Consider the following 20271-nt stretch of genomic DNA (forward strand, 5'->3'; position numbering starts at 1 on the left):
AGGAGGAACATTGCACTGCCAGCACCGTCATCCCTGCTAACCTCCCTTATAAGAAACGAAAGCTTACCTGATTTGGGCTAGTGTTTCAGAGTTCACACAACCTCAGGATCTAATGGCCACATAACATGGCCAAACAAGCAGTAAAATAAGTGCTTCCTGTTCATCTAGATCCATGTAGTATCTGCAGTGCAGCAGTCTCTCATGTTAAATGACTCTGCCCACAGGTTCTTGCTGAGAGCAAGCGCCATTCTCTTTCAATGGACTATCACAAATCCAGCCATTCACTGAAAATAACAACTTATTGGTGACCACAAAGTTGAAGATGAATGGTTTAATGAAAAGGAAACCATGTGCCTATTTTTTAATGATATTTTACCACAAGGTAAATATAATCCAAAGGTTGTTTTGCAATGATTATAATTTAAAGTGATATTTTTGTTTTTGCCCAGATGCCACATTTCAAACAAAGTTATCAATCCTAGGTGGTGTCCCTATATTGGTATTACTGCTTGTGTTCAGAAATGACATTGTTGAAGGTTATTTGAAGTCTACATCAGACCCAGTGGGATAGTAATATACGTAAATGTAAAATTCTGAGGAGTCCTATCGGAAGGATTTTGTGAAACTTGAAAGGGTTCAGGAAAGATTTACAAGGATGTTGCCAGGGTTGGAGGGTTTGAGATATAGGGAGAGGCTAAGTAGGCTGGGACTATTTACCCTGGAGTGTCGGAGGCTGCGGGGTGACCTTATAGAGGTTTATAAAATCATCAGGGGCATGGATAGGATAAATAGATAAGGTCTTTTTCCTCGGGTGGGGGAGTACTGAACTAGATGACATAGGTTTAGGGTGAGAGGGGAAAGATATAAAAGAGACCTAAGGACCAACGTTTTCACGCAGAGTGCGATGTGTGAATGGAATGAGCTGCCGGGGAAGAGGTGGAGGCTGGTGCAATTAGAGCTTTTAAAAGGCATTGGCATCGGGCGGCACGGTGGCTCAGTGGTTAGCACTGCTGCCTCACAGGGCCAGGGTCCCAGGTTCAATTCCAGCCTCGGGCAACTGTCAGTGTGGAGTTTGCACATTCTCCACCCTCCGGGTGCTCCGGTTTCCTCCCACAGTCCAAAGGTATGCAGGTCATGTGGATTGGCCTGCTAAATTATCCATAGTGTCAGAGGGAAATGTGTCTGGGTGGGTTACTCTTTGGAGCAACATCTAATCGAAAATGAATAGGAAGGGTTTAGTTGGATATGGGCCAAGTGCTGGCAAATGGGATTGGATTAGGTTAGGATATCTGGTCGGCATGTCCAAGTTGGACTGAAGGGTCTGTTTCCGTGCTGTCCACCTCTATGTCTCTATGATTCTAAGTAATAGAATCCAGTACTTCTAAAATAGATCATCATATCAACTTGAAGAAACTAGTTCATATCTCATATAAAAGCAAATGCTGGAAATCTGAAATAAAAACAGCAAATGCTGGAGAAACTCAGCAGATCTGGCAGCATCTATAGAAACAGAAACAGAGTTAACATTTTGATTCTGGTACAGGTTCTGAAGTTCTGAATAACTCTGTTTCTCTCTCCACAGATACTGCCAGACCTGCTGAATTTCTCTAGCTCTTTCTGTGCATATTTTAAATAATATCTTACATTTGGTGTGTAATACTTTTCTATTCAGAATTTAGCCTCCAGTCTGGTCCAGTTTTTGTATTTGGTACTGACTTCATGTGGTGTACAGCAATGTCACTTAGATATAAACATTGTTTCAAAATGCTTATAGAAAACAACAGTCCAGTACTCCGTAAATTTTATACTGGTTTGAGTGCTGTGAGCTCTAGTGACATTTTGGCAGAATTAGACAAGAAATCCAACAACACAGATAGCAACATCAGGAAACTCTTACTCCATTTTTATGCTTTTCACAAATAGGGTGGTGGGCTTCTCACTAGGCAGTGGTGAGTTGCCAATTGAGGGGGATTATTACTTGCCTTATTGACTGCCCAACTTACCTCATTAATGTTCAACTTTCTACCTTAAAAATGTGGTAGAGAAACTAATTGAGATAACTCAGTATGAAAACCAGAGCACATACCTAGTTAATTCAGTTTGCTACTTACTCCTAGGGTCAGAGTCAACGTAAGTCCCATTTCTGGTAGGTGGACCCCACCACCCCACCCAAAATATAGGCTCCCACCCAACTCAGATAGGGTTCTTCCTGTTCACCTGGAACGTATTGATTGGCTATAATTTATTGCTTTTGGTGTGAATCACAGAGCATTTTGGGCATTTAGAAGGGCACTGCTGTTTTATAATGTAATAATTAGCATGCTCGATAACATTCATTCAAGCCATGCATGAAAAGATTTGATCTGCTTATGAAAATCGCCCTTTTTGCAGTGAACTTGAATTATGCGTGTTGTAAGGCAGCCTGAATCATCATGATTACCATAGAAGTAACCAATCATTTTAGTTGTGATGTTGGTTTACTACCTACTCTTCTACTAAGAATAAATTCATAGCATAATTACATGACAAGCAAAATTATCTTTCTAGATTTGAGCAAAAGTAAATGCATATTTAACAAATATTGGGCATTGTAATACTTTGTGATCTCAAGCAATCCATTTCAATCCAGTCTCTGTGTTCTTTGTTTAAAGACAGGTCCTTGACTCATTGTTTGCTGAAGCTTTTAACTGAATGGTTTTCTTGGCATTTTCTTTCAGTTATAAGGGCAGGATAAGGAAGCTGTTCCCAAGACTTGCTGAGCCAGAATAGAATCCAAACAAACACTAGCCATCCAGTCAATTGAGCTAATACGTCCCCATGCAACCATCCTTCCAAATTCTGATAACTCTACAGCCTTGAATCAGAAATTTGAGAAACTGTTTTAGATTTCCAAAGCCAATAATTCATTATTCCCTGTCCAAGGTGCCTTTGCATATTAAATGGAAATTGCAATCTTACAATGTCTTCAACAACTCACAATCAATTACTATTCTTATGCTGATTATATTATTATTAATTTTATTAGTATGTTATGTTCCATTGTTGAAATATAAACTTTGCCAATAATTATTGAATCAATTTTTTGCCATTATATATCGCCATATTTATATAAAATATGGTAAGGTCAGTTTGTGCAGACCTAGATGAGGTCCTAATCCTGCAGAGCCAATACCATGTTATCGGACCATCATATGTCTGACAGGCACTGAGGAGAGAAGACCATGAGGGAGGATGTCTTCAGAAAGATGTGCCATGTGCCAGAGAAACATTCTGGTCTTATTTCCCATGAAATGTTTTCGTACTTGTTGTCCATAACAGCAGAATCTGATAGATCATTGCATAGTATTAAAGGTGGCTTCTGTGTTCAATTTTTTTTGTATAAGAGACCCCCTTCCCTTGATAAGTTTCACATTTCCAGGATCTGCCTCTTCTCTGCTCCCCCCTTTCCACTCCCTGCCCTGTTAATAACCTCTGAAAGTCTATTAGCCAAAGGAAAACAGCACAATCATTGAAAAATACCAAACCACAGAGGGCTCAAGAGATTCCCTTGTATCCATGGTCATGCATTTTTCAAAATGTCTTTCAACTGTTGCAATGACTGGTCCAAATTCAGACATTCTCTATGTAATGACACATGCAAGTTATAAATTTATATGCAGTTATCTGAACCTTCATGAAATGTTGGTATGGAGCTACAGTATTCATGCAGTACACTGAAATGTCTTGCAATGTTCACTTAATTTATATACAAAGATTAGCCATCTTTTCCATTTACCATCAATGCAAGGAGCACTTCAGAAAAGTGTAGTACTAGTAGCAGATATTTTTTCTGCTTTCTCTCTATAATACCAGTTCAATGGGGACCAGACCACAGGTGTTGCGCGGCTGAGGAGACTCGCTGCATTTATTTTTAACCATCTATTGTTTGATATCCTTTGGCCACTGATTTTACAGCCAATGCAGTGAGAAGCTGTTGAGAATGTGTACCAGTGAAGTGTGTTCTGCTCAGCATAAGGTCAGTAGGAAACAAGTCAACAGCTGTACAAATATTAAGAGAAAAATAGATTTGATTTCAGAAGCAAATGTCTGTTGTCAGTTGTGGTCTGAGTATGTGAAGGAGTTTTGGAATAAGAGTGAATAACAATAAATTTGTAGGAGCTGCAAATAAAAAGTCCAATTCCAAAATGTAAGATTTGAAGAATAAAAAAAGTTAACAGAAAATAGGAAAGTTTAATTTTGAAATGGTTCAGCATAAGATATTTAACTCAATTATTTAACATAATTATGTTACTTTTTGAAAATAATAAAATAACAGAAGACAAATCCAGGCTATAACCAGCAGATTGATTTAATTAAGTAGAGCTTAAAATGATAACCAGCTGTTTTCAGACAATTAAAACTATTAACTTCCACACTATGAAAAGATTATCCAATCACTAATTTTCAGAGGTTATTCTTTTCCCTGCACTCTTTTTTTTTAGACCTGTTAAAGGTTTTGGCTGAACTTCAATTTCCATAAGTTTCTGGTATTGTTGATTAAACTGTTAAAAAGAGCACCTTGCAAAAATTCAGTGTTGAAATGTCCTCTGTAAGGGGACACACGTTACCATAATCTAACCAGTTCCAACGTGGAGGTGCTGATGTTGGACTGGGATGGACAAACTTGAAAATCACACAATACCACGTTATAGTCCAACATGTTTATTTGAAGCACTAACTTTCGGAGCACAGCTCCTTCATCAGGTGGTTGTAAAGCAGGACCATAAGACACAGAATTTATAGCAAAACATCAAAGTGACATGCAAGTAAAATGATATATTTAACAAAGCTAGATTGTTGTTAAGTTTTTTTATCTTTTAGAATGGCTTACAGGTTTTGATTCATTAATATGTAAATCACAGAACTTCTTTTAAGTCACGTTTTCAAGATAACAAGGTTTTATTTAAAAAAAGGTGACATCTTAGCTCAGACAATGCATTAAAGGTGTGAGGTCAGAGACTGTCTGTATCCCAATCCTGAGTCTGACTGGTTCGATTTCCAAAGTGAATTTACAAAATATTACATGGATTGACTGTCTGCATTGACTGCCTGCAGATTGTGCATTTTTTGAGCAAAATAGAAAGTATCTGCAAATATAATTCTGCAAGTGTAAATTCACCCCATAGACTTATATGTGTGTGCACATGCAGGATACAGAGAGAGAGAGAGTGTGCGCATGTGAGAGTGTGCGTGTGAATGCACATGAGAGAGTATGTGTTTGCATATGTGCAAGCTTGGTAAAGTGTGTTTGCGAGTGTGCTGGGGTATAAGCCTGTGAGAGGGTGTGTGCGTGGGTGTGAGTGTGGGGAGTGTATGTGTGTGTGTATGACAGAGCGTATGTGAGAGAGATGGTCTGCGCGAGTGTGTGAATAGGTAAGTGTGTGTGTGTGTGTGTGTGTGTGTGTGTGTGTGGGTGTGTGTGAGAGAGAGTGTACAGTGCAATGGGGTCACTTGTAGTGTGAATGCCAAGAAGCATGGTACATTGGCGAGACCAAGCAAACGCTACAAGATTAATGGACATAGGACATTCACCAGACAGGAGTGTTCCCTCCCAGTTGGGGAACACTTCAGCGGTCAGGGACATTGACTTTGGATCTTCGAGTGACCATCCTCCAAGGTGGACTTCAGGACAGGCAACAATGCAAAGTGGCCAAGCAGAGGCTGATAGCTGGAACCCATGAGGACGGCCTCAACTGGAACCTTGGGTTCATTTAATATATTCTGTAACCCATTCTAAAAGATGAAAGACTTAACAACAATCTAGGTTTGTGAAATATATCATTTTACTTGTGTGACACTGTAATCATTTGCTATAAATTCTGTGTCTTATGGTCCTGCTTCACAACTATCTGGAGAAGGAGCAGCGCTCTGAAAGTTAGTGCTTCCAAATAAACCTGCTTGGACTATAACCTGGTGTTGTGTGATTTTTAACTCTAATCAGCTTTAATTGAACTAACCAGAGTCAATCATGCAACAAATGTTCTGCAGTGTCCTCTATTCATGGTCGACTTTGAGAATTTTCATGGACATTTCATGGTCCTTCTTCAGGGTCAGTCAGAGACAGTGAAGACCTTAAGAGAAAAAATGGTCACCTTGAGCATTCCTCATCCAGGTCTGTGAATTGCTGTTGCAGCAAGGACAGGGAGGATACCTTTGCTCTGACTACCTTATCCATATCTGGTCATTCTTGATTGGGTTAGTATACATTGAGGGATTGTGTTGGGATTTACTTAGGTGTACAATAGCATAGAAGCACACCAGAAAATCATAATTAGGACTATATGCATTAGAGAGTATTTTCTATGGAGGCCGAATTAGCTACTGAGTTATCAGAATTGAATCTTATAATTAATTACTCATATTAACAGAAAACCGGTTCTTAAGTTTAACATTTCTCTCAACCATAGCTATCATCATGTAAGATACAATTCGTCACAATATTGTAGAAAGCAGGCATAATATGTTGAGAGCTGAAAATAACACTCAGTAATCACAATAGTTAAATAACTGAGAAAAAATTGAACAGCAGAAATTCATGAACCAATAAAACCTTTCAAAATAAAACTGAAGTGTCTAGAACAAAATTTATTAAATATTAAAATGTAGTTTTCTTATTGCTGTTATTTCAGTTATAATTATTTTATAAACTAATTACTGAATCAAATGACCAGAAAGTTCAAAAAAGTAAAATAGTAGTTGAAGAAATTTATTGGTAAGGTACCTCCGCAAAACAGGAGGAAAAAGGTAAAATAGCAGTTTTGAAAAGTTCAGCAGGTTTTCTATTTACTGAAAGCATGTATAGCATGGAAATACCATCAAAGGCTTTGCAAAAATACCTGCTAAAGTACATACATAATAATTTTCAACTAAATATTACATTGGGAACCACATTGTAGAACAATTGCAAAAGGAAAAGAAAGACTTAATACCTACATTATCCTAAAGCAACATGTTTTGAAATTGATGGGCATTCGATGACTAAATTGTTGAATTACGTGTAAGGATATAAGCAGTGTAACCATGGAAGCATATAAGCAGTGTAACTATGGTTACAGATATAAATTCAGATCAAAAGCATGTGACTAGTGGCTGATTGAAGGGGACTATATCAACCTGCCCTGATTGGGTTGCCTACAATATTGTAACAAATCTTCTACAGGGGGCTCTGCAGTCTTTCTTCATAAGTCTTGCCTCATCAAGAATCAAGGATATACACACAAACCTTCTCAGAAAGCGAATGTTACCAATGCAGTGGATTTTATTTCAAGGTATGTTAATTACTTTGAAAATTATTATCTTTGGAGGAAGTACAAGTTTGAGAGAAGGAAACTAACAAGAATTTTAAATTAAAAATCTCAAATGTTCATTGTAAAACTAAATTAATGACTGAGTAATGACTATTTCAAAATGTTTGAAGTAAATGTATTTCAGAATTTGCAAATTAAAACTATGTTAATTATACTGATTACATTCCTTACCTGCTTAATTGAAATATTACCAGCATTCATTGTAAACTAAGAAGAAAGACAGCTACAAATAGGGGTATGGTTAATATTTTCAAATGTATTAGCATTTTCCCACAGCATGTAAGGAAGTTGATAATCCGAGATGATGGATAGTTTTGGCTAATCTGTGTTAATTTGTTTCTGTTTTAAATATAATCCAATTAATTATTAATTATATGTAAGGTCCGTATGTGTAATTACATTCTAAAGTTATTTTGAATCAATAATTCACTTTGGATATTCAAAGTAATAGTTTATCGTATATTTAGTTATATGTTGCAAGAAGCTTAAATCAACAAATAATATTCAAGATCCTAGAATGGAAAGATTGTACCAAAAAAAATTAAGGCATAAAACAGATGAATGGAAGAATAAGTTTGTAAATTTGAAGATGGTCCATATTAAATAGTAATGAAATAGATATCTTTATCACATGTTTAAGTACTTGATGAATGAAGTAGCATTTTGAAATAAAAAGAAAACTAATAAAATTATGTTTTCAAATAGATTCCAAAAGGACTATGTTTTGATAAAACCTTGAGAGTTAATAATTGTGCAGTTTCTTTTTAAATAAAAACAATCTTTTGATATTCGTGAAACAATTGATTTTCAAAATATTTTCAAAAAATTAAGCAGACGCTTTTCAAAAACTGGAATCTTTCAGTCTTCAAAGGTTCATTCTTTGTCCCAAATAAGCAAACAATTTTGTTGTGGTGTGTGCATGTTAATAATGGAATTACGAATTGAATATATCAAGTATAAATAACGGCAATGGCTTATTTTTTACAGACTAATACTGTGTGGGGCCACAGAAGCATCATCGTTCAAGTTAAATCCTTTATCTCCTCTTAATTTGGGAGAAAAACAGACTTCGTTTTCCACTATGAAAAACATGAGTAGATTTCTGACCCCCACTAACATCTCCCTAGCAAATTCTGCTTCTGCTGGGACTGACTTGATTTACAAATCCTTAGAATACAAGGCTGCCTCAGTGTTGTTGGTGTTGGCCATTTGTGGAACTGGAATCATCGGGAATATTATGGTGGTCCTGGTGGTCCTGACTGCCAAACACATGAGAACCCCAACCAACTGTTATCTTGTCAGTCTCGCTGTGGCTGACCTGATGGTCCTGGTGGCTGCAGGGTTACCCAATATTTCTGACAGTCTGATTGAGAAATGGATCTATGGGCATGTAGGATGCCTGGGTATTACCTACCTCCAATACTTGGGCATTAACGTGTCATCCTGTTCCATCACTGCATTCACTGTGGAAAGATACATTGCCATCTGCCATCCAATAAAAGCCCAGTCCATATGCACTGTCTCCAGAGCTAAGAAAATCTTAGCATTTCTATGGGCAGTTACATCCTTCTATTGCATGCTGTGGTTTTTCTTGGTGGACATCAACATCAATAGCAGACAGAATGCTCAGTGCGGCTACAAAGTCTCAAGGAATCTGTACTTACCTATTTACTTCATTGATTTCACCATCTTCTATGTGATTCCCCTGATTGTGGCCACTGTGCTCTATGGTCTGATTGGGCGGGTCCTTTTCCTCAGTCCTATTCCAAACCAAATTGAGATAGGAATGGAGCGTTGGAAGGAGCGGCCTGGGACAGAAAGTAGCAGTTCACAGTCTTCCAGTCGGACAAGCAAGGGGGGAGTCTCATCTAGAAAACAGGTAATGCTGTGTCTTGGGAAATGGGCAGAATACAGTTGCAGGGTTGATTGTTTTGTGTAGAAAAGCTGACTGAAATACTTTGGTTTTAGTGGTAATGATTCTGCTGAAGAAAGGGGAATGATGAAAGTAGACTGGATCTGAAGTGAAGAGAACAATCAGAAACTCAATGTTAAAAAATAAATAGAGTTCCCGAAGGAATTATGAGAGGATTTTCTTGCTTCAATAAATAATTGAAAAGACAGTAAGGAACATTTTCCTTCAGGAATGTTCTCCACCTGCACTCCGATTTTGCACTCACACCACACTTAAGCTGGTGGTAGTCTCTACGTAACACCTTATTTCTAGGTCACACCTTGGACTGTCTCCTTAGTACTTTGACCTAATTTGACCCTTTCCTTAGTTCCAACCTCATCATTCTGATTTCCTAATAGTCTCCTAAGTATTTCACCTCTCAGCCTCTACTTTTTGTCTTTCATGATTTCGATTTTCATCTCAATTCTTCTTGTTCCTTTATCTCTGAGCACGCTGCTCCCCTTCCCTGTATAAATCTTTCTCTACATACTTATACACCCACCCACATTCATCACTACCTCCTCAATCTTGCCATCTGGTGTAGTCTTGCTCTTCCTACTATATTGATCACTGATAAGGTCACCTCTTATTTTCTTTCATCTTCAAAACCCACTTCCTTCTGTGTCAACCCCTGGAAAAACACTTTGGTAAATAGCTGTGCTGCTGACACTCCTTTACATTGGTAAAACTGGATGACTGCTTTGTGGAACACTTCTACTCTGTTCATGGGAATGACCCTGACCTCCCAGTTGCTCACCATTTCAATTAACCATTTTGCTTTCATGGTAACATTCCTGTTCTGGGCCAGGAATGTTTCAATGGTGAAGGGTTTATGCTGGAACCGTCAATCCTCCTGCTCCTCGGATTCTGCCTAATCTGCTGTGCTTTTCCAGCTCCACACTTTTCAACATGTTCCAACGAAGCACAATGAAAATTCGAGGAATGACATCTCAATTTCCATTTAGTGGACTTGTAGCCTTGAGGTCACAGTATTAAATTCCATAACTTCAAAACTGACTGAATGGTGTCTTTTCTCCAATTTTCTTACATTCTCTTCCTATGCTCCTAACTCTCCCCACAGCTTTGGCTTGTTGGTGCCTGTTTACTTTGCTTAGTAGAGAAGATTCAGTCTCTCCCATTCACATTATAACTATTTTATGTGACTTTATCTCTTACTCCACCATTAACAACCTCTTGTCTTTTGCACTGAACCCCTGCTTTTATCAGAAGTACAAAAAGTTCATTTCCTTTCAGTTCTCGAAGTGTCATATTGAACTCGAACCATTAACTCTGTTTCTCTCTCCACAGATCCTGCCAGACCTGCTGAGTTTCTCCATTATTGTTTGTTTCTGGTAATTAACTTACTTCCAACAACTAACAATTTCCAACTATTTAGTCCATGATTCATTGTAACATTTCTACAGCTTCTGATTTGCCACATCACATCCTCTCCATCAATTTAATTAGAACCCGCTCACCTCAGTCATTTTGACAATTTATTCTACTCAAATTGCAGGAGTGTAGATTTGAACATCTTTAAAAGAGAACTGGTTTAGCAATCCTTTGTCAGATCTGGCTAGACCACATAAAATATAATCAGATCCTGGTCTCCAACAGTAAAACTGCTTCAATTTCAAAGATCATGCAGGAATGAAATGAGAATATTCTCTTTTTTCATTACAATTGAACTCCTTGAACCATCCTTGCATGCCTCCTCTTCTCTCAGTGAATGTGAGAGGCTCATGGATTCTTTTTTGTCAGAAATGTGAAGATCTTCTGTTCAGCTACCCCTGCCATTCCTGTTTCTTTTCCTCATAAACTCAAATGCCTTGATCCAAGGACCCCTGTCTTTGATCTGCTCCAGAAACTATTGCCTAGCCACTGACTCCATTCCTTTCTACTGGAACTGTCCAAGGCTAAACTGGACCGTTAGCAAACGTAGTATCATATTTGATCTCAAGTTGCACTCCTGATCATTTATCTTCGCCATCACTAAATCAGCCCATTTCTAAGTGCACAATATTGGCTGCCTCCACCTCTGCCTCAGTTCTTCGGTTGCGGAAATCCTCATTAATGCCTTTGGTATCTCTCTGTTTGACTATTCCAACATACTCCTGGACAACCTCCCAAAGTCCAAAACTCCATAAATGTAAACTCTGCTGCCTGAGTCGTAACTTCTACCATGAGCCCCAGTGCACATGGACCTTTTTTTAGCCCTGGTTATGCAACACACCAGTTTTAAAATTCTCATCTTTTGAAATCCATCCCTGAATGGAGTTCTTTTGAGGCACTGGGGGGTCTCACAGTCTGGAGAGCTGATGAAATACCTCAGCTGCCTCTCCTAGCTGGGCCACTAAATCTAACACAAACTATTTATTGTTGAGGCCAGTCAGAAACTAGCAACTCTTGTACTCACAAGCAACAGGGAGGAGGCTATGGCTGCTGCCAGGATTAACAACTAGGACTGTGGAGGACTCAGGAGAAAGGTAAGTGATTTGTTGGATACTTTGGGGGTGGTTTAAAAGCTTGGGAGTATATGGGAAGATGGCTGCAATAGGTTAGAAGAAAGGGTAGGAGGGTGTTGCTCAGTGCACAGCGTCTGTCTATGTCCAGTCCATTAATCAGGCACTGATTTCCTTTCCTTGAGTGATGTCCCTCCCCACAAAGTGACAAGCTGCCAATGACAACAGAAATTTCTGGGGAAACTTAGCAGGTCTGGCAGCATCTGTGGGGAGAAAGCAGAGTTCACGTTTTTCTAACAAGCTGCTTAAATCAGTTTGAGCTGTTGGGCATGATGCATGGCGACTGGACAGCTTACAACTGGGTTAGTCTCTCCAGTGGCAGCTTGAGACCCTTCTGTGGTCATTAAGTGGGGACTGATTGGTCAACTATTGGTCTCTCCATCTCAGACCTTATTCAGATGGAGGTTTGCATATGCAACTGGCTCATTTCATTAAGTGCCCTACTCTTCTCTAAGCATGTCCCCTCCAGGAGCAGAAAAATCTGCACACTATCTGTTATGATCTCATCCAGTCCTATAACATTGCAAGATATCTTTGCTCCTCAAATTCTGGACTCTTATACATCACTGATTTTAATCACTTTACCATTGGTGACTGTGCCTTTAGCTGCTGAGACCCTGGGATATTATTTATCTGTTTCATTTTAGCCTCATTTAAAATGTCCCTTAATACTTAACTCTGATCAGTCTTTTGATCATGTGCCTGAATATCTAGTTTGGTTCAAATTCTGTTTGGTAACTTGCTTGAGAATTGCCTTGGGATATTTTATTATATTATAGGTACTATATTAATGCACTTGGTTGTTTTCATCACTCTGAAATATTTCATTCTGTGTTTGGATTTTAGCCATTCATTGCATATGAATTTATATCCTTTGATGTCAGCCACTCTCCAAATCAACAAGAGCTAAAAAAAGTTTCCTTTATTCATTATATGTAAAATTCAAAGTTTATGAGTGGATTTTAGTGCCTACCAAAACATGGTTGGTGCTATTGTGAAATTAAATGCTTTTCACCTGTGCATTGAGGTCAAAAGCCAGGTGAGGAATAGTTTTCTTAAAAACCTCAAGAAAGCAACCAGTTTCTGTTTGACTCACACTGGTGGATCTTTTGCCTTTCTGACAGGTCAAACACTACTATGGCATTTGAAGCCACGAGGCATTTGGTCATTTGAGCATTCTTTAACATTGAATAAATAAAGTCTTACCTTTTAGCTCAACTACATCTTCCACAGGATCACAGTGTCTCTCAATTCCCTTTGCATTCAAAAGTTCATTGATCGATCTTGAACACTTTCAATGATTGAACATCCAAAGATTGCTAGAGTAGAGAATTCCAAAGATTTACAGCCCATTAAGTAAAAATGATTGTCCTCAACCTAGCCCTAAAATGGCTGACTCTTATCCTGAGGTTGTGATACCTGGTTCTAGACACCTAAGCAAAGAGAAACAACCTTTCGGCAACTAGTAGGTTATGCAACAGAATAATTTTATATATTTCAATCATATCACCCATTTTTCTGTAAAAATCTAGAGAATATAAGCCTTGTCCACTCAATTTTTTTGAAAGTGCATGATCATTTCACCCCTGGAATCAGTCCAATAAACATTCATTGCATTTCCTTTGAGGGAAACATACCTATGCTGAGATAGGGAGACTAAGACTATATCCAATTCCCCAAGTTTTAGCATTCAGGCACTATAAAAGTGCGGTATCAGATTTTTTATTCTTATACTCTAATCCCTTCATCATAAACACTAATGTGCTTCCTAATTGTTTGTTATTTGTTAATTTACTGAATTAAGATACATGTATACCTAGATCTGTCATCATGTCAACTTTTCTCATGCTCTGACAATTTGATAAATATTTTGCTGTGCTATTTGTTTTCCTGGAAGCTGCAATTTTTCAATGTTATATTCCATTAATCACATTCTTATCACTCACTTATACTGTCCATACATTTTGCAGTCTTCTCATAGTTTACTTGCCCTCATTACTTAGCAAATTATACTCAGTCACCTGATGGATGTACATTGTAAATTGCTGAGGCCCAAGAACTGATTGTTGCTATATCCCATTGTTACACCCTGCCAAGCCACAAACAACTTGTTTATTGCTATCCTCTGGTTCCTGTTTGTTCGCCAATCCTTAATCAATGCTAATATAATACATGCAATCCCATGAGTCTTATTTTTGGGTAATGACCTGTCATGTATTACATTAATGAAAGCATTTGAAGATTCAAATGTGTTACATCTAATGGTTCCTGTTATTTATCCTGCTAATTACAAATTCAAAAAGCTCTAACAAGATTGTCAGATGCAATTTCCCTTTCATGCCATTACTCTCAGACTATGGTCAATATAATTTTCTAAGTGGCCTTTTATCACGTTCTAACATGAGTTTCCATTTTCCCTACTACTACTGATATCAAGCTAACTGGTTTGCAGTTCCAATTTCTCATTCCTTTTCTTGAACATTTGAAACTTTCCAATTCATAGGGACAGTTTCAGAATTTAGGAAAGAACACCATCAACCAAACGACTGTTAGCTCTTTTAGAACTATGGTTTCTGTTGGGAGTGAGGTCCAGGGGATTGCTGATTTTTAGTCCTGTTAATGCTTCTATTTATATTTCTATTATAATGTTAATCCTCTTCCCTTCCTCATTTTACTGCAATTCTGGAGGAGACATTAAACTGAGGCTCTGTCAGTCTCTATAGTGAAAGATCCAATGGCACTGTTTAGGCAGAGTTCTTATCCCTCAGTGAAACCTACAAAAAACAGGTTTTCATTTTCATTTATCATCTTACTGTTTTTAGGATCGTGGTATGTATAATTATTTATGTATTGCCACATAACAATAATGATATCTTCAAAATAAATGTATACTTAAGTCACATGTTTATCTGATTAGATATTACTGATTGATAGTTTGACAGAATTGGACTGTGGGTCCTATACCTCCACCAGAAAAGGCACACAAAATATTATAGTAACTTTGTCAGTGCTCCCATTACTATCACAAGGCAGGTTACTGAGTCAGAAATAAAGGAGTATGGCCTTTGTTATGGTTCCAGCTGATGTGAGTACTGGACAAGTCTGATCCCAGACTGAAATAAGGCTTGATAGACCATTTTTTAAAAATATTGATGAGGTGAGTCTTTTGCTGAAATACAAACACACAAAGCTGAAGATTTGATTTTAACCATGAAACCAAAATTTCTAACACAAAAAGAAAAAGAAAAAAATAGAAGCTATTTAAATTTTAAAAATGTTTGGTGGGTGTTGCTGGCTAGCTCAGCACTTGATACTGATTCCTAATTGTTCATGAAACAAATGGCTTGCTAGGTTAGTTAAGATGCGACGATATTGCTGTGGATCTGGAGTCATATGTAGGCCAGACTAGATAAGGAAGAACAATTTTCTTCCCTAAAGGATATTAGTGAACTAGATGGGTTTTTACAACAATCAACAATAGTTACACAAGTATTATTATGTTTGCTTTAAATATCTGAATTTCGTTAATTCAACTTTCACTATTCATGTTAGTTGGTTTCAAACCTATGTGCCCACAGCACTAGCCAGGTTTTTCTCGGTTACTAGTCCAGTGACAATGTCATGATGCCACCACTGTTCTTAAATATGACCCAATTTGAAAGGTGCTGAAACACAGTGTATTGACTTTGTAGTAATCAGTCTAGAATCTTTGTGACCCATCTGATTTTGTCACTATCACAATAGGCAAGCTCCAGCAACAATGAATCATTTCATTGACATGGTGCTCGGTGGTTAGCACTGCTGCTTCACAGCATCAGGGATCCAGGTTCAATTCTAGCCTCAGGCGAGTGTCTGTGTGGAGTTCGCACATTCTTCCTGTGTCTGCAAAGGTTTCATCCCTCAGTCCAAAGATGTGCAGGTTAGGTGAATTGGACATGCTAAATTGCCCATAGTGTTAGGTACATTAGTCAGGGGTAAATATGGGGAATGGATCTGGATGGGTTACTCTCTGGAGGGTTGGTGTGGACTTGTTGAGCCCAAGGGCCTGTTTCCATACTGTAGGGAATCTAATCTAATCATTTTCACAATGAATATAAACTCATCTTTCGCAAAAGCTAAACTCTGCTTATTGAGTCTTTATAGGTAACATTTAACATATTAACATCACAAACTACCAAAACGTGTTTTCCCTGGCTTATTTCCATAAATTGATTTATGATTCTGTATTAGTCTTCATAAGTCACTTCATTGGCTATCTGGAAGATGCAAAATATTCTATTAACCTTTTAAGCAATTCCATATTATCCAATTCAATTGCAGGAGGGTCAAGTTTTGAATTTTCAGTTTCTGATTCATTCTCCACTTGTTCCAATATTTCTATTTCAGTCCTTACATCATTCACAGCTGCAAGTACACTTTTCTCCTGGCTATCTCAGTCATGATATTTCTAACATTTTAACTTGACACAATTGTTGATTCTTTCTTCTGCCTGGATTACTCACTATGAAACTACATCTTTGGGCTTCTTTTTGATTTGAATCTTGTTGAATCAGAGAGTGGTGGGCTTGTGGAATTCATTGCCGCAGAGTGCAGTGGAGGCCGGGATGCTAAATGTCTTCAAGGCAGAGATTGATAAATTCTTGATGTCTCGAGGAATTAAGGGCTACGGGGAGAATGCTGGTAAGTGGTGTTGAAATGCCCATCAGCCATGATTGAATGGCGGAGTGGACTCCATGGGTCGAATGGCCTTACTCCCACTCCTATGTCTTATGGTCTTATGGTCTTTGTTTCTTATGATTCCCCAGAGACAGTTAACAATATTAATGCATTGTCTGCAACAACAAGATTTCAAACTTTATCTTTTTACTTACTATAATTTTCATTGTTTATTGAGAAAGCCCTTCAATTTCTTTATAACTAACTCACATGTTTTAGTCAGTTTCTCTCTGAAATTTGAAACAGTCTGGAGGCATAGTCTTTGAGCTTTGGTTTATCAATTTTTCTTCAGTTTTAATTTAAGTGGTCCTCTCACCTCACGTCCATATATAAGTCCAAAAATGATTAAGCCTTGTGAACTCATTAGGAGCATCCCTAATGGCAAATAATAACAAAGAAATTCTTTTATTCCAATTAAAAGGACATTCTTGATGATAAGCTTTACCACGCTGTTCAAAATTTGATGCCATCTTTGTGTATGATAAGCAGAGAATGTAAATTGTTTTATTCCTAAACTAGTAATAATTATTTTTATAATGTGATGTAAAAATTCAACATTGATCTGATTGTATTTCTTTGGGTAATTCATATCATATTAAAAATTGAATTAACTTTTCCACTACCGATTTTACAGTAAATTCTGTATATTTGACTTCATGTTGCTTTCACTTTGTAGTGCTAAGGTTCTGATAGCCTTTTCCTTGAGTATTCATACAACTGAGCTTAGAATTTCCCAGTTTAAAGAAACCCCTTTAGGATTCTAACCAAACACTTCTAGTCTGGAACTTTCAAACTAAACTCTTACACTGACATAACCTATTTCTAATAGTTTTAAAGTAACTGTTTCACATATCCAAATTCAGTCAGGGCATCTGGAAACTGAAACCAAAAAGTTTCTAAGCTATGGGTGTTTTCCTTAAGAAAAACAAAAGTCAATTCCTGATCTTTCTAAATGAAAGCAGTCTAACGCTCTTCAATGTTTATTCTATATACTTATAAAGCACTCCTCATGCAAACAAATTCCTGATCACATTTCAAGAACTATCACTCTTATACTTACAAAATAACAAAGTTCATGGCATTCTGACAAGTTAATCATTAAACCTGGTCACACACACACAGACCATAATCCACTTATTCAAAACCTGAACTCTAAAATAATTGATATTGAAATATATACAAGTCACACACATTACATCACACTAAATATGAACTAAGCAAGTGTTATTTGATAGCACTGTTGATGACCCCTTCCATTGTTTTATTAAAGATTGAGAATAGACTGATGGTCTGTTAATTGGTTTGATTGGATTTGTGGTGTTTTCTATGTGCAGGGCATACCTAGACAATTTCCACATCATTGCATAGATGCCAGTTTTGTAGCTATACTGAGACAGCTTGGCTAGGAACATGGCAAATTCTGGAGGACACACTTTCAGTAATATTGCTCGAATGCTGTCAGAGCCCATCACCTTTGCTATGTCCAGTACCTCCTGCTGTTGCTTGATATCACATGGAGTGAATCAAATTAGCTGAAAACTAATATCTGTCATATTGGGGACCTCTGGAGGAGGCCAAATGGATCATCATTTGGCACTTCTGGCTGAAGATTGTTGCAAGTACATCAGCTATATCATTTGCAAATATGCAATTTTATATAGATTTCTTGGGAACAGATAATGCTACAATGAACAAATTTCTTTCCCTTGATGTCCCCATTGCACTATGAACAGAGTTTTTGATGTATAGAGTGCAGTACATTAGGTATAATGGAACCAAAATTTCAGAAAACCTGAATGTATATTGTATCATACTGATATATATATATATAGAAACCAAATGTAATGATGGAAGTCTGTAAATATGTTGCTTATTTGTCTCCTTAGACTGGGATCACAGCTTGGCTTGAAATTTGGTAAAAAGTGGAAGAGAAAAATGTTATTAAAAATGTGAAGTTTTCTTTAATCATGTACATTGTGTTACAGCATGGTGTAAATTCCTCTGCTAATTTAAACGTGACACACAGAGAAGCTCACCTTGCGCTGTAACCTGTTAAATTTCGAGAGGCAAAGAACTATCCCAGAGGTCACTATTTAAAGTAAAAATTAACAATTTCATTCTTTAAGTCCAACAGAGAACATTAAAACAACAGCTATTTACAATTCCTTTCTCTTAAACCTATCTTTTACCCCCCAATCTACAATACTGGTCCAATTAAAAAAAAAGTTTTAAAATTTTAATTAAAAGGTTTCTCAATGATCTAGCATTTTTAAAGAAACTAAATCCTTGAAGGAAAATATATTTTATTCAAGATCACTACAAAGTCTTAATACAATGTACGGATTTTGCTTCTCTACAGGTCACTAAGATGCTGGCTGTGGTAGTCATTCTATTTGCTTTACTTTGGATGCCATACAGAACAATAGTAGTGGTCAATTCCCTCATAGACAAGCAATATGAAAATGCTTGGTTCCTTTTATTCTGCAGACTATGTGTGTATGCCAACAGTGCTATCAATCCTGTCATTTATAATCTAATGTCCCAGAAATTCAGATCTGCTTTCAAAAAATTGTGCAATTGTAGCCGAGATGACATACAGCAACGTCCCTTGTACACAACTCCTCTTAACTACAGTGTGGTGCGAACTCCAATCACTGGGAGCCCTGAAGTCAATGGCAAGCAACAAGGGAAAAAGCAGACACAACAGGAGGAAGCCAGCAATATCAAAACAGAAGGAGGTAAATCTTCATCAAAAGAACAGATGTATTTTAGTGTTGTTTAGAATTAGACCTTTATTTAAAATGCTTTGGATCAAAAATATAACAGTAAATTAGGGAATCATTTTCTTTGGCTATCAATATGTGGAGCATTTATGCGATATAAGTAATGCCCACAAAAACACTTTATTCAGCTGACCACTGTACTCTTCTTGATAAATACAAATCATCAGACTTAATCTCAATTCCTAAGAGGTCTTGCAGTATTCAGCACAAACCATAACCACCATGGCTCTGAACATTTGCAGTCCTTTGTTCATTCAGGTACTGACCAACTGGGACCCTGTATTCTTGACCCTGTTAGTCATTCTGGGCTCAATGGAGATTAAGCCCACCACTAAAAAATCCTGCCAGGTGCCTGCACTACTACAACCTGGAAATGCCAATCATTCCCGTGGAAACCCACTGCTTTTGGAACAAGAGGAAGTGATACCTAGAGACATTTCTATGTTTTCCATCAATTTCATAGAGAAAGTGGTCAATTCAATACATAAGATTCCAAATTTCTAAGCGTCCAGATTAAATCTTCAGTCTGATTCACTTGCTGGTCAATTCCATAAGCTCATACCTCTTCCCATTGGGTGCACTGGATACATTAGCTGGTTGGAGGATTCTCTGGTCACGATGGTGGAGTAAACAATCCCTGAACATTTCCTCCTCCTATCCATCCGTGATTATGCCTCCTTTGATTCAGGCAGTGTGTCATGACACAGAGAGGTCTGGCGAAATTGATGGGAAGGACCTGGACACAAGATATTTAGTGTGTACTTCACTTGCACAGCACACAACTTAAATCAGAGAGTTCAAGATTCACCCCAAACTGCCGCATACCTCATTTCAATAATCAGATCAAGCGCTGGTGTCTCTACAGGAAGTGCACTCATTTCAGAAACTTAATGTTCACCCTTAGGGATAAAGCCACTCCTTGGGAGGTCAGCCAAGGCTGACAGGAGTCAGCG

At 37.6% G+C, this 20271-nt stretch overlaps 1 protein-coding gene across 1 annotated transcript; it reads left to right on the forward strand.

Moving 5' to 3' along the window:
* The first annotated feature begins 8427 nt into the window (after positions 1-8427).
* Positions 8428-19317, forward strand: LOC132824070 (thyrotropin-releasing hormone receptor-like). The gene is made up of 2 exons (XM_060838338.1): positions 8428-9225; positions 18895-19317. Exons 1-2 carry the CDS (start codon positions 8428-8430, stop codon positions 19315-19317), a joined length of 1221 nt encoding a protein of 406 aa, XP_060694321.1.
* The last annotated feature ends 954 nt before the right edge of the window (positions 19318-20271 follow it).

This window comes from Hemiscyllium ocellatum, chromosome 17, assembly GCF_020745735.1.
Source record: "Hemiscyllium ocellatum isolate sHemOce1 chromosome 17, sHemOce1.pat.X.cur, whole genome shotgun sequence".
NCBI classification, from domain to species: Eukaryota; Metazoa; Chordata; class Chondrichthyes; order Orectolobiformes; family Hemiscylliidae; genus Hemiscyllium; species Hemiscyllium ocellatum.